The sequence below is a fragment of the Acipenser ruthenus genome, chromosome 20 (assembly GCF_902713425.1).
Source record: "Acipenser ruthenus chromosome 20, fAciRut3.2 maternal haplotype, whole genome shotgun sequence".
NCBI lineage: Eukaryota > Metazoa > Chordata > Actinopteri > Acipenseriformes > Acipenseridae > Acipenser > Acipenser ruthenus.
Window position 1 is genome coordinate 381,252 of NC_081208.1, and position 14,785 is coordinate 396,036.

General features: G+C 50.6%; 2 protein-coding genes across 6 annotated transcripts; one reads left to right on the top strand and one right to left on the bottom strand.

The window, feature by feature from the left end:
- Positions 1–635: 635 nt before the first annotated feature.
- Positions 636–5,722, top strand: LOC131696808 (THAP domain-containing protein 3-like). Of its 5 annotated transcripts, none has more exons than XM_058992959.1 (4): positions 636–1,111; positions 2,866–3,061; positions 3,263–4,027; positions 4,188–5,719. In XM_058992959.1, the coding sequence occupies exons 1-4, from the start codon at positions 1,038–1,040 to the stop codon at positions 4,413–4,415; spliced, it is 1,263 nt and encodes a 420-aa protein (XP_058848942.1). In that variant the 5' UTR covers positions 636–1,037; the 3' UTR covers positions 4,416–5,719. The 5 variants fall into 5 exon arrangements, with proteins under 5 accessions (XP_058848942.1, XP_058848943.1, XP_058848946.1 ...); XM_058992960.1 differs by having other exon boundaries at positions 702–1,111; positions 3,263–3,836; positions 4,188–5,715; XM_058992963.1 differs by having other exon boundaries at positions 714–1,111; positions 3,263–3,436; positions 4,188–5,319.
- A 1,136-nt stretch (positions 5,723–6,858) lies between these two features.
- LOC117969874 (dnaJ homolog subfamily C member 11-like) lies at positions 6,859–14,640 on the bottom strand (the record flags this gene model as incomplete). The annotated part of the gene is given in 11 exon segments (XM_058992965.1): positions 6,859–7,176; positions 7,471–7,600; positions 8,525–8,667; positions 9,365–9,422; positions 9,915–9,984; positions 10,109–10,264; positions 12,213–12,329; positions 12,604–12,689; positions 13,859–13,999; positions 14,001–14,064; positions 14,582–14,640. Coding segments are annotated over 11 exon segments (1,050 nt in total), but the record flags the coding sequence as incomplete, so codon positions are not given.
- Between the last annotated feature and the right edge of the window lie 145 nt (positions 14,641–14,785).

Genomic DNA, 14,785 nt, shown 5'->3' on the forward strand with positions numbered 1-14,785 from the left:
TACGAAACGAAAACTTTGTGTTGTGATATAAATGTGTAGAGAGACAGGAATGGATGGATGAGGAGGCAGAGAGAGCACTGCCTCCTCACGAGGGAGTCTCCTGGGCAGCTCTGCTGTACATTCATTTGGTTTTTGTAGACTATATTTTCACAAGTCAGGTGAAGTCCCAGCTATCCTGCCACTATCCAAATGCACTGAGTAACCTGTACTAAGGAATGACCTTACCGAGTCTCACTGCAACCGGATAAGCAGGTCTCTAGAGAAATAAAATAATTATAAAACATGTTCCAAATAGTCATGACATAAAAATCCATCAACGTGCTTCAATAATAATGTGTTTGGAACAATCCTGCCCCCCTGTCATTTAAATACAGCGGATATCCATGCCGTCCGACTCGGCTTCAATGAATGGGGAATTACAAACCAATGCATTTTATATATGTGTGCAATACACCACGCAAAACAGCGCGCAACTCCTTATGTCTTTATATTAGCACGTTATTACGGGTGCTGGCGGGCTGCAAGAGCAATTAGCAATCCTCTAGGCAGAAGCAAATACAGGAAACAAAAAAAAGTCTTATTGATGTTTTAAACTTATTTACCGCGCAGCTGCAGCAGCCGGACCTGCTTGTCCGAGTGCGGGTCCCGTGTAGCCCCACGCAGTGTTTTACCCGAGCTCATTAATATTAAGCATGCATGCCCCGTCCCCGTGGTGAGGGGCGGAGGGTGGAGGGCGACTCCCATAATCCACTGCAGCATCACGTCGTTCTTGTGAAACGGTGAAGTTGTTTACCATTGCCGTGTTTGCGGATGCGCGCTGGTTTTGATTTTCTTTGATGTTGTTTTTAGGGCACATGTTTGGAAGCGCGTGTTTTTGCATGCCTGGGCTGCTTTATCAGTGCGCTCGTTGTTCTCCGAGCTGAGGGGCGACGCGGACTCCAGCTGGGATTGTTTAGCGAGCTTTTTCTCGTCGTGGTAGGACTTCCGGTGGCCATTTTTGTTAGGGGCAGGCAGACGGGCGGAAATACAAACTTAAGATGCCCAAAAGCTGCTCGGCGTATAACTGCACGAACCGGTACAACAGCAAAAACCCAGAGCTTACCTTCCACAGGTACGGGCTGATTCTATATTAAAAACCCAGAGCTTACCTTCCACAGGTACGGGCTGATTCTATATTAAAAACCCAGAGCTTACCTTCCACAGGTACGGGCTGATTCTATATTAAAAACCCGGAGCTTACCTTCCACAGGTACGGGCTGATTCTATATTAAAAACCCGGAGCTTACCTTCCACAGGTACGGGCTGATTCTATATTAAAAACCCGGAGCTTACCTTCCACAGGTACGGGCTGATTCTATATTAAAAACCCGGAGCTTACCTTCCACAGGTACGGGCTGATTCTATATTAAAAACCCGGAGCTTACCTTCCACAGGTACGGGCTGATTCTATATTAAAAACCCAGAGCTTACCTTCCACAGGTACGGGCTGATTCTATATTAAAAACCCGGAGCTTACCTTCCACAGGTACGGGCTGATTCTATATTAAAAACCCGGAGCTTACCTTCCACAGGTACGGGCTGATTCTATATTAAAAACCCGGAGCTTACCTTCCACAGGTACGGGCTGATTCTATATTAAAAACCCGGAGCTTACCTTCCACAGGTACGGGCTGATTCTATATTAAAAACCCGGAGCTTACCTTCCACAGGTACGGGCTGATTCTATATTAAAAACCCGGAGCTTACCTTCCACAGGTACGGGCTGATTCTATATTAAAAACCCAGAGCTTACCTTCCACAGGTACGGGCTGATTCTATATTAAAAACCCGGAGCTTACCTTCCACAGGTACGGGCTGATTCTATATTAAAAACCCGGAGCTTACCTTCCACAGGTACGGGCTGATTCTATATTAAAAACCCGGAGCTTACCTTCCACAGGTACGGGCTGATTCTATATTAAAAACCCGGAGCTTACCTTCCACAGGTACGGGCTGATTCTATATTAAAAACCCGGAGCTTACCTTCCACAGGTACGGGCTGATTCTATATTAAAAACCCGGAGCTTACCTTCCACAGGTACGGGCTGATTCTATATTAAAAACCCGGAGCTTACCTTCCACAGGTACGGGCTGATTCTATATTAAAAACCCGGAGCTTACCTTCCACAGGTACGGGCTGATTCTATATTTAAGTATATATTATATATATAACATAATTGTAAAGTTCTGTGCTTTTCAAAGTTCCTTGGAAGATCCTGGCACCCGGTCTTGTGAAGCGGTGTAGCAGCGCAGTTGTGTTTTGGACGATGCTGTCGGTTTGCACTGTATTTCCCAGGTACTGCACAGGATACAGAAGCGCTTCTCCAGGGCTGTGAGATTGCTCTCGATTTGCAGAACGTGTGTCATTCCTTTGGCACTGTATTGCCTCTGCAGATTACCTTTAGAGGGGAGAATGACATTGCATTGCACATGCAAGTTCACTCACCGGCCAGCACACTCTCTCCCTCCTTCTCCATCACTCTCTCTCCCTATCCCCATCTCTCTCCCTCCTTCTCCATCACTCTCTCCCCCTATCCCCATCTCTCTCTCCCTCCTTCTCCATCACCACTCTCTCTCTCCCTCCTTCTCCATCACCACTCTCTCTCTCCCTATCCCCTTCTCTCTCCCTCCTTCTCCATCACTCTCCCTATCTCCTTCTCTCTCCTCCTTCTCCATCACCACTCTCTCCCCTATCCCCTTCTCTCTCCCTATCCCCTTCTCTCCCCCCTATTTCTTTCTCTCTCTCCCTATCCCCTTTTCTCTCCTCCTTCTCCATCACCCTTCTCTCGCTCTCCTTCTCCATCACCACTCTCTCTCTCCCCCCAGGTTTCCCCTGAGCAAGCCCCACCTCCTGCAGGAGTGGCTGGAGAACATCGGGCGTGCGGACTTCTGTCCCAAGAGGCACATGGTGATCTGCTCCCAGCACTTCACCCCGGAGAGCTTCAGCAGCTACGGGAACCGCAAGAACCTCACCTGGAACGCCGTGCCCACCCTCTTCAACGCCACCCAGGGCCAGCCCAAGGTACGGGCACACGGCCGCTTTCATTACAGGGGTGTGGAGACGAGACTCCGGTTGCATCGCCGCTTCACCCCCTTCCGGGGTTTACTGCGAGCTTGATCAGCCACAGTGTGTCTAGCTAACAAGCTCAAGTGAAAACCTGGAATGGATCACACTGCTATGCCTCTGTGGTCTGGTGCTTCTTGTCTCTTTCTTTTTGTTCAGGTGAGACGGTACGGCAAGCTTCTGAAGCAGCTGAAGAATGACCCTGACCCCTCACCTGTGACCCCGACGACCCCTGTGGCTCCCGCGGGGGAGGAGTCAAGGCAGTGTTCACGCTGTCAGGGGGTGGAGCCAGTCAAGGGGGAGCAGGACCGGAGCCAGCCTCCACACACACAGGTACAGATCAGGAGTCAAGCAGGACCGGAGCCAGCCTCCACACACACAGGTACAGATCAGGAGTCAAGCAGGACCAGAGCCAGCCTCCACACACCCAGGTACAGATCAGGAGTCAAGCAGGACCGGAGCCAGCCTCCACACACACAGGTACAGATCAGGAGTCAAGCAGGACCAGAGCCAGCCTCCACACACACACACAGGTACAGATCAGGAGTCAAGCAGGACCAGAGCCAGCCTCCACACACCCAGGTACAGATCAGGAGTCAAGCAGGACCAGAGCCAGCCTCCACACACACACACAGGTACAGATCAGGAGTCAAGCAGGACCGGAGCCAGCCTCCACACACACAGGTACAGATCAGGAGTCAAGCAGGACCGGAGCCAGCCTCCACACACACAGGTACAGATCAGGAGTCAAGCAGGACCAGAGCCAGCCTCCACACACACAGGTACAGGAGTCAAGCAGGACCGGAGCCAGCCTCCACACACACTGGTACAGATCAGGAGTCAAGCAGGACCAGAGCCAGCCTCCACACACACAGGTACAGATCAGGAGTCAAGCAGGACCGGGGCCAGCCTCCACACACACAGGTACAGATCAGGAGTCAAGCAGGACCAGAGCCAGCCTCCACACACACTGGTACAGATCAGGAGTCAAGCAGGACCAGCAAATAGAGCTCTAGTGCCTTCTAGTGTAGACATTAGAATGTGAATGCCCTGTTCACTGAGTTTCCCCCCCCCTCCTCTCTAGCACCCCCCGGAGCCGGTATCGCGCGAGCACAGCTACGCACTCTCGGACCTGCGGGTGATGAAGGCGCGGTTCTTCGGTGCCGTGGAGTCCAACGCCAAGCTGCGCAAGAGGTTAAAGGTGAAGGTCGAGATCATCCGCCGCACCAAACTCAAGCTGCAGGCAGCCAATCGGGAGCTGGAGAGGCTGCGGGCAGCCAATCGGAGCACCGCGGGGGCGGACCCTGTGTGAACACTGAGCTCACAGGTTACAGGGACGCAGCCAGCCAGGCGAAAAACATGCTTTATAAAAGAGGGGCTTTGAAATGCATTATTCTTACCTCCTGTTAGCGCAGGGATGGAAGTAAGACTCCAGTTTCAGCTTGATTAGCTCCAGTGTGTAGAGCTAACAAGTTCAGGTGTGCCTTATTATTAGTTTATTTAGCAGACGTCTTTAACCAAGGAAACTTACAGAGACCAGGGTGTGTGAACTGTGCATCAGCTGCAGAGCCACTTACAACAGCGTCTCACCCGAAAGACGGAGCACAAGGAGGTGAAGCGACTTGCTCAGGGTCACACACAGGGTCACGCACACGGTCACACCTCCTGGTTACAAACCCTTTTCTTTAACCACTGGCCCACGCAGCCTCAGTGAAACCAGGAGTGGATCAGACTGCTATGCAACGCGAGTCTTGCCTCCATCCCTGCAGTATCAAGCAACACGACCCCAGCCCCTCGTTTAGGACTGCGATCCGAGACTGGGCTGAAACCAGCAGAAGCGCTCTCACACCGTACTCTGAAATTAGAAAGCGGTCTGGTATTGATCCAGCTGCAATGGAGAGCCTACCTGCCGCACCCACACTGGCAGTGCCAGTCTTGTGTGTCCAGCCTGGCTGCTTGTTGGGTGTTCTGGCTGGGATCTGCACTTTGAGGTGGGTCGTGTGTGTTCATGACTTCACACACACACACACACACACACACACACACACTCCCTTCTCTAAAGCTACTGGCTTTCAGAGTGTGATTTGATTGTGTTATTCTTATTGTTCAAGATCGAAAATAATCAAAGAATGAGACAAAATCATTTTTCTTGTGGTGTTTTTTTTTTAATCATGGCGTTACAGACCCCAATGCATTCTGGTTAATGTAGTCCTGCTGTGAAAGGTACCTGAGACAGGTAAACTGTACCAGAATGCATTGCGATGCGAGTTGAAAAGCCTGAACTGTCCCATTCTGTCCCAGTGTGCGTGGAGTCACGGGGTAACCACAATTATCATAATTACCCATCATTCTGACCCACACCCGGCACTCTGACCCACACCGGGTGCAGTGACATCATGAACAGTGTCAGGTTTCTCCCCCACTGCGTGGGAACTGGGAGACAAAGAGAATCCAGCTTACTGGTCCAGAACGGTCAGGTGGCTGTTAAGGAAAACGTGGACTGGATGTTTGGAAAACAAGCTCAAAATAAACCAGTTTTCCAGAGAGAAAGAGGGGAGTCGCATGTGGCTGAGAGTAAAGCAGTCAACACTGACAGTACTACAATAAGAGGCTGAGGCTTGATTCAAATGAAAGCCTTGTTATTAAATCACACACACACACACACACACACACACACACACACACGTGTCCTGTCAGAGGCTGGGGTTCTCCTGTGTGCTTCATCACGTTGACAATGGATTGAAATGGTTTTAAACTTCTGTTTCTGACGTCAATTTTCTCTTCGGTCAAGGTGTATGAAACAGTGACACCTAGTGGGGAAACAGCAGCAAGTCATCTGCTCAGGGTCCCCTGGTCTCACAGACAGACTCTCCCTGTAGTTTAAACAGGACCTTGAGGGGAGGTGGGGGGCCTTACAGGCTGCAATCGGGACAAGCACTGACCCACCCCGACCTTCAAGAGACCAGGCAGCGTCAATTATATATCATCGTCTGGAACACTGTTTCAAAATTTCTAAGAGTCTGTGTGAACTTCAGCTGCCTGCCATAACGATGAAAACAAACCAGCAAACATGTACATTCTAAAACAGATCCATAGACAACCAGACAGACAAGCAGACCGACAGACAGACACACACAGCCAGACAGACACACACAGCCAGACGCACACACACAGACAAGCAGACCGACAGACAGACACACACACACAGACAAGCATACAGACAGACACACACACACACACACAGACACACACACACACACAGACAGACACACACAGACAAGCATACAGACAGACACACACACACACACACACACACACACAGACAGACACACACACACACACACACACACACACACACACACACACAAGCAGACCGACAGACAGACACACACAGACAAGCAGACCGACAGACAGACACACACAGACAAGCAGACCGACAGACACACACACACACACAGACAAGCATACAGACAGACACACACACACACACAGACAAGCAGACAGACAGACAGACAGACACACACACACACACAGACAAGCAGACAGACACAGCCAGACGCACACACACAGACACACACAGACAGACAAGCAGACAGACAGACACACACACGCAAGCAAGCATACAGACAGAGAGACACGCACACACACAAGCAAGCATACAGACATACATACATACAGGCACACACAGACAAGCATACAGACAGACAGACAGACAGACACGAACACACACAGAGAGACAGATGTCAAACACACAGTTTCTTTTGTTTTAAATCATCCACTGGTATCTTTTCATTTCATTTGCATGTAAAATCCCCATGCAAGTCCCCAGTACAGTCCCAGTACATGTTTCCTGAAAGTGCCCCGCGCCTCTGTGTCACCACCTTCATCATAATAATATCAATAATAATAACAATAATAATAATAATTCTAGCAATAAAAAATGTTCACATCTGTGTGTGTTTGTTAGCGTGGGGTCTGCAGGCTCCCTGGCTGTGCAGTCCAGTCCGTCTCTCTCTCTCTCTGTCCATGCTCTCGTCCCTTAATGTCTTAAGTGTCTGCATCAATCCTGTGAGCTGCAGGGACAAGGGGAGAGGACAACATGTCTTAAAAGCTCTTGCTTCTCGTGAATATAAAATTCTAATAAAAACAAAAGCCTCTGGTTTTACCTGTGCACACTGTAGGGAAACATGCACAGAGGAGAGGAACTGTGTGTGTTTACATAGATATATAGAGATTAACAGACAGATAGATAGACACAGACAGACAGACAGAGGTGTATATAAAGCCTCTCACATTGCTTTGGTATTCTAAGTGCCTCTGTATCTCCAGACAGACAGACTCACAGAGGTGTATATAACTCCACTCACATTGCTTTGGTATCCTAAGTGCCTCTGTGTCTCCAGACAGGTTTTGGTGCATGACTCCTCTGAACTGATACAGCACCTTGAGGCTCTTCTCCTCCCCAACGCAGGGGTCGTAAAACCCGGGCAAGCCAGACTGCAGGGGGCAGCAGAGAGAGAGGGGGAGCGGGTTAGCTCAGAGTGTTACCATAGGAGCAACATTTCTACACATCAACTATTGAGAATATTTATTTATACCGAAGTAGAATTAAACGCTGTACGCATACAGCTACACACATTAGTCGTCTGTCACTGAATTTACACTGAAGACGCTGAGAAAGACTTCTAGTGGAAACGTTTGCCATTGAATTTACACTGAAGACACTGAGAAAGACTTCTAGTGGAAACGTTTGCCATTGAATTTACGCTGAAGACGCTGAGAAAGACTTCTAGTGGAAACGTTTGCCATTGAATTTACACTGAAGACGCTGAGAAAGACTTCTAGTGGAAACGTTTGCCATTGAATTTACACTGAAGACACTGAGAAAGACTTCTAGTGGAAACGTTTGCCATTGAATTTACACTGAAGACACTGAGAAAGACTTCTAGTGGAAACGTTTGCCATTGAATTTACACTGAAGACACTGAGAAAGACTTCTAGTGGAAACGTTTGCCATTGAATTTACACTGAAGACTCTGAGAAAGACTTCTAGTGGAAACGTTTGCCATTGAATTTACACTGAAGACACTGAGAAAGACTTCTAGTGGAAACGTTTGTCATTGAATTTACACTGAAGACACTGAGAAAGACTTCTAGTGGAAACGTTTGCCATTGAATTTACACTGAAGACGCTGAGAAAGACTTCTAGTGGAAACGTTTGCCATTGAATTTACACTGAAGACGCTGAGAAAGACTTCTAGTGGAAACGTTTGTCATTGAATTTACACTGAAGACACTGAGAAAGACTTCTAGTGGAAACGTTTGCCATTGAATTTACACTGAAGACCCTGAGAGAGACTTGTAGTGGCAGCGTTAGCTGTTGAAGTCCTCATTAAGTTTCTCGGCTGTGCTGTGCCTTGCCTTGCACGCGTCTGTGAGGATGAGTTTGGAGTCCTTCACCAGGCACTGCAGCGGGACCGTCACATCGATCACCTTTGCCTTCTCCTGCTTCCTGCTGGTGTCCGTCACAAACTTCCCATACCAAGCGTTCAGGATGATGAGGCCTGGAGAGAAACCAGAACCGAATCAAACACTGCTGCTCCTCTGCAGCACGCTGGTGTATTTGCATTGAAATCGTGAGATTCTGGTGCTGCAGCACGCTGGTGTATTTGCATTGAAATCGTGAGATTCTGGTGCTGCAGCACGCTGGTGTATTTGCATTGAAATCGTGAGATCTGGTGCTGCAGCACGCTGGTGTATTTGCATTGAAATCGTGAGATTCTGGTGCTGCAGCACGCTGGTGTATTTGCATTGAAATCGTGTGATCTGGTGCTGCAGCACGCTGGTGTATTTGCATTGAAATCGTGAGATTCTGGTGCTGCAGCACGCTGGTGTATTTGCATTGAAATCGTGAGATCTGGTGCTGCAGCGCGCTGGTGTATTTGCATTGAAATCGTGTGATCTGGTGCTGCAGCACGCTGGTGTATTTGCATTGAAATCGTGAGATTCTGGTGCTGCAGCGCGCTGGTGTATTTGCATTGAAATCGTGTGATCTGGTGCTGCAGCGCGCTGGTGTATTTGCATTGAAATCGTGTGATCTGGTGCTGCAGCACGCTGGTGTATTTGCATTGAAATCGTGTGATCTGGTGCTGCAGCACGCTGGTGTATTTGCATTGAAATCGTGAGATCTGGTCCTGCTTGAGGTTAAAGGAAGCTCTCTGTCTCCGTGTCTTGCTCTCAGGTTGTGTTTGTGTCTCGTACCCATCCTGGACTCCTCCCACTCGATGACCCGGCGCACCGACTCCTGCATCAAGCGCACCTGCCGGGGAAACAAACAAACAAACACCTCCATTACACAGAGAGGGGGGAGGGAGAGGCAGAGAGAGGGAGGGAGAGGCAGAGAGAGGGAGGGAGAGGCAGAGAGAGAGGGAGGGAGAGAGAGAGAGAGGGAGGGAGAGGCAGAGAGAGAGGGAGGGAGAGGCAGAGAGAGGGAGGGAGAGGCAGAGAGAGAGAGGGGTAGAAAGAAAGAGAGATAGAGAGAGACAGAGAGAGACAGATAGAGAGAGAGAGGAGAGAGAGTGAGAGACACAGAGACAGAGGGGTAGACAGAGAGGGAGAGAGATAGATATACAAAAACACAGACAGCGGGACAGAGAGACAGAGCTATAGATCGCTAGACAGACACACACACATATAGACAGATCACTAGATAGATAGACAGACACACATATAGACAGATCGCTAGATTGATATAGAGACAGACACACACACACAGACAGACACACATATAGATGGACGGACGGACACTCACGGCTGCCTCGGCCTCCTGCTTCTTCCTGGCGATGTCGGAGGACGAGCTCTCCCTCTGCTTCTCCAGCTCCCTGTGCAGAGACACAGGCTCAGTCACCACGGAAACACAAACACCTGCTCATACAGACACACTCTTAAACCATCACGGGGCTGTCCCAGCGCACGCAGCCTACAGACAGCTATTACGAAACGTACTGCTCCTTCTGGGCGCTCAGGTAGGGGTGGATAACCAGCCTCTGCATCGCCAGGTAGAATACCAGCGGCCCCACAGTGGCATAGAACACAGCGCTGGGGAGGAGCTGATCCGTGAGGTGAATCGGGAAAAAGTACGTCTGACTGGCTCTGTTCAATCTGCAGGGAGAGAGAGAGAGAGAGAGGATATCAGACACACAGATACACTGAATCAGGACTGACTGGCTCTGTTCAATCTGCAGGGAGAGAGACAGAGAGGATATCAGACACACAGATACACTGAATCAGAACTGACTGGCTCTGTTCAATCTGCAGAGTGAGAGAGGGAGAGAGGATATCAGACACACAGCGACACTGAATCAGAACTGACTGGCTCTGTTCAATCTGCAGGGAGAGAGAGAGAGAGGATATCAGACACACAGATACACTGAATCAGAACTGACTGGCTCTGTTCAATCTGCAGGGAGAGAGAGAGAGAGGATATCAGACACACAGATACACTGAATCAGAACTGACTGGCTCTGTTCAATCTGCAGAGAGAGAGAGAGAGAGAGAGGATATCAGACACACAGATACACTGAATCAGGACTGACTGGCTCTGTTCAATCTGCAGGGAGAGAGACAGAGAGGATATCAGACACACAGCGACACTGAATCAGACTGACTGGCTCTGTTCAATCTGCAGGGAGAGAGAGAGAGAGAGAGGATATCAGACACACAGATACACTGAATCAGAACTGACTGGCTCTGTTCAATCTGCAGAGAGAGAGAGAGAGAGGATATCAGACACACAGATACACTGAATCAGAACTGACTGGCTCTGTTCAATCTGCAGGGGAGAGAGAGAGAGAGGATATCAGACACACAGATACACTGAATTAGGACTGACTGGCTCTGTTCAATCTGCAGGGAGAGAGGGAGGGAGGATATCAGACACACAGATACACTGAATAGGACTGACTGGCTCTGTTCAATCTGCAGAGAGAGAGTAGAGAGAGAGAGAGGGGGAGGGAGGATATCAGACACACAGATACACTGAATTAGGACTGACTGGCTCTGTTCAATCTGCAGGGAGAGAGACAGAGAGGATATCAGACACACAGCGACACTGAATCAGGACTGACTGGCTCTGTTCAATCTGCAGGGAGAGAGAGAGAGAGAGGGAGAGGATATCAGACACACAGATACACTTGAATCAGAACTGACTGGCTCTGTTCAATCATGCAGAGAGAGAGAGAGAGAGGATATCAGACACACAGATACACTGAATCAGAACTGACTGGGCTCTGTTCAATCTGCAGGGAGAGAGAGAGAGAGGATATCAGACACACAGATACACTGAATTAGGACTGACTGGCTCTGTTCAATCTGCAGAGAGAGAGAGAGAGAGAGAGAGAGGGGGAGGGAGGATATCAGACACACAGATACACTGAATTAGGACTGACTGGCTCTGTTCAATCTGCAGAGAGAGAGAGAGAGAGGAGAGAGAGAGAGAGAGAGAGAGAGAGAGAGAGAGAGAGAGGATATCAGACACACAGCTACACTGAATCAGGACTGACTGGCTCTGTTCAATCTGCAGAGAGAGAGAGAGAGGGAGAGAGGATATCAGACACACAGCGACACTGAATTAAGACTGACTGGCTCTGTTCAATCTGCAGAGAGAGAGAGAGAGGATATCAGACACACAGATACACTGAATTAGGACTGACTGGCTCTGTTCAATCTGCAGAGAGAGAGAGGAGAGAGAGAGAGAGAGAGAGAGAGAGGGAGGGAGAGAGGATATCAGACACACAGCGACACTGAATTAGGACTGACTGGCTCTGTTCAATCTGCAGGGAGAGAGGGAGAGAGAAAGAGAGAGAGAGAGAGAGAGAGAGAGAGAGGATATCAGGCACACAGATACACTGAATTAGAACAGACTGGCTCTGTTCAATCTGCAGGGAGAGAGGGGAGAGAGACAGAGAGAGAAAGAGAGAGAGAGGATATCAGGCACACAGATACACTGAATTAGAACAGACTGGCTCTGTTCAATCTGCAGGGAGAGGGGGAGAGAGAGAGAGCGAGAGAGAGAGAGGGAGAGAGGGAGAGAGAGAGAGAGAGCACGTACTTGATTTTGAGGGAGACCCCCTGGGGTACCCCAACACTGACTGTGGCCCCCAGAACACTGTGCCGGCTGATCTTCCGCTCCGCACCGTACTCCACAACAGTACCGAAGAACCCAGCCCTGCAACACACACACAGACAGACACACACAGACACAGAAACAGACACAGACACACAGACACAGACAGACAGAGACACAAAACAGCACAGGGTTACTGAATACAACAGGATCAACCATCAAAGGAATGTCAGATAGCTGCATCAAATCAACACCTGGTCCTGCTGTCTGTTACAGGAAGTCACTATGTCGTGTGACGGGTGTCTCTTCACACAGCTTCCAGATCTCTCTTCCAGTTTGTTCTGTCATTGTGTTTTGTTTTAGCCGCGGCACTTACTTCAGGGAGCCCTTGACTTTAGTCTGATCCTCGTCCTGGAACTTGTACTGGTAGCTGAGCATCATGAAGCAGTGAGGGATCCCGAGCTGAGAACAGACAACATCACAGTTACACAAGAGAGCAGAGCCACACCACACCACACAGAGAGCAGAGCCACACCACACCACACCACACAGAGAGCAGCGCCACACCACACCACCCAGAGAGCAGCGCCACACCACACCACACAGAGAGCAGAGCCACACCACACCACACAAGAGAGCAGAGCCACACCACACCACACCGAGAGCAGAGCCACACCACACCACACCGAGAGCAGAGCCACACCACACCACCCAGAGAGCAGAGCCACGCCACACCACACCACACCACACCACACCGAGAGCAGAGCCACACCACACCACCCAGAGAGCAGAGCCACACCACACCACCCAGAGAGCAGTGCCACACCACACCACACAGAGAGCAGCACCACACCACACCACACAGAGAGCAGCGCCACACCACACCACACAGAGAGCAGAGCCACACCATACCACACAAGAGAGCAGAGCCACACCACACCACACCGAGAGCAGAGCCACACCACACCACCAGAGAGCAGAGCCACGCCACACCACACCACACCGAGAGCAGAGCCACACCACACCACCCAGAGAGCAGAGCCACGCCACACCACACAGAGCAGAGCCACACCACACCACCCAGAGAGCAGAGCCACACCACACCACCCAGAGAGCAGAGCCACACCACACCACCCAGAGAGCAGAGCCACACCACACCACCCAGAGAGCAGAGCCACGCCACACCACACAGAGAGCAGAGCCACGCCACACCACACAGAGAGCAGAGCCACGCCACACCACACCGAGAGCAGAGCCACACCACACAGAGAGCAGAGCCACACCACACAGAGAGCAGAGCCACACCACACCACACAGAGAGCAGGTATCAGTTGACACATTAGTCATATTAGTGCAGTGATGGAACGCAGTTTCACCCAGTCCAGGTTTTACTAGCACCTTGATCAGCCCCAGTGTAAAGGTAACAAGCTCAGGTGTGTCTTATTAAAACTCCTAATGAAACCAGGAATGGATGAAACTGCTGTGCAACGGCAGTCTCCCGTCTCCCCCATCTCCTCTCTCCCCCCTCTCCCCCCTCTCCTCTCCCCCCTCTCCCCCGTCTCTCCCGTCTCTCCCCCCTCTCCTCTCCCCCGACTCTCTCCCCTCTCCCCTCTCCCCTCTCCCCTCTCCACCTGCAGTGCGAAGGTGAGGTGACTGGTCTTGGTGTCTCTCACGATGCTGGTGTTCATGGCAGACTGGGTGCCCCAGCGCCACTGCAGGTACCCCATGGTGTTCTTGTCGAGGTGTCGCGCCAGGACGGTGGTGAGGCCGGGGCCGGACACCGCGGGACGAGACCTGCATCGCGCACTGAGCCGTCAGGAAACTGGAGAGAGAGAGAGAGAGAGAGAGAGAGAGAGAGAGAGAGAGAGAGAGAGGGAGAGAGGGGGAGAGAGGGGGGGGGGGAGAGGGAGTGAGAGAGAGGGAGAGGGAGAGAGAGGGAGAGAGAGGGGGAGAGGGAGAGAGAGAGAGGGAGAGAGGGAGAGAGACAGAGAGAGGGAGAGAGGGAGGGTTAGAATTGAAGGGGACAGTGGAACTCCAGGGTCAATTGTTTCATGAAGGGCGTTACATTATTACAGAACACCGCAGCGATGACATTATCATATACGGGGAAAGTAATGGTGTATGAAGTACACTACATGCCTCTGCAGCTGTGACAATTCTACAGCAAGAGTGTGGGTACTTCGTTCTTTCTAAGCTCTTGGATTTGAATAGTAAGTGTGATGTGCTGAAACCCAATGACAGTGAATGGCAGATCCCAGCAGTCACTGTAACCACAGAGCACAGCTCCTTCACACCGCTGACCCGGTCATCAGGACAAGGTGAACGACGGGTACTGACCAGCGAGGGCGTGAGGTTTCCGGAATATCTTCATGCCGAAGAGGGGCCCGTGCATGTCCCCCGCGCCCAGCTCCAGCTGCTCAGCAAGAGAGAGAAGAAACAAACAAACACTGCGATCATAACACAGGAGGCAAGAGAGAGAAGAACGTGATGTCTCTCTCTGTGTGTGTTTGTCTCCTGATCTCTTCTCTCTCTCTCTGTGACCCTCCTGATCTCTGTGT

What these genes read in the sequence shown, in the direction of transcription:
- LOC131696808 (XM_058992959.1), top strand. Translation starts at nt 1,038, where the DNA reads ATGCCCAAAAGCTGCTCGGCGTATAACTGCACGAACCGGTACAACAGC. An exon ending in CCACCCAGGGCCAGCCCAAG is followed by an intron (nt 3,062 to 3,262) that starts GTACGGGCACAC and finishes CTTTTTGTTCAG; the next exon opens with GTGAGACGGTACGGCAAGCT. An exon ending in GCCAGCCTCCACACACACAG is followed by an intron (nt 4,028 to 4,187) that starts GTACAGATCAGG and finishes CCTCCTCTCTAG; the next exon opens with CACCCCCCGGAGCCGGTATC.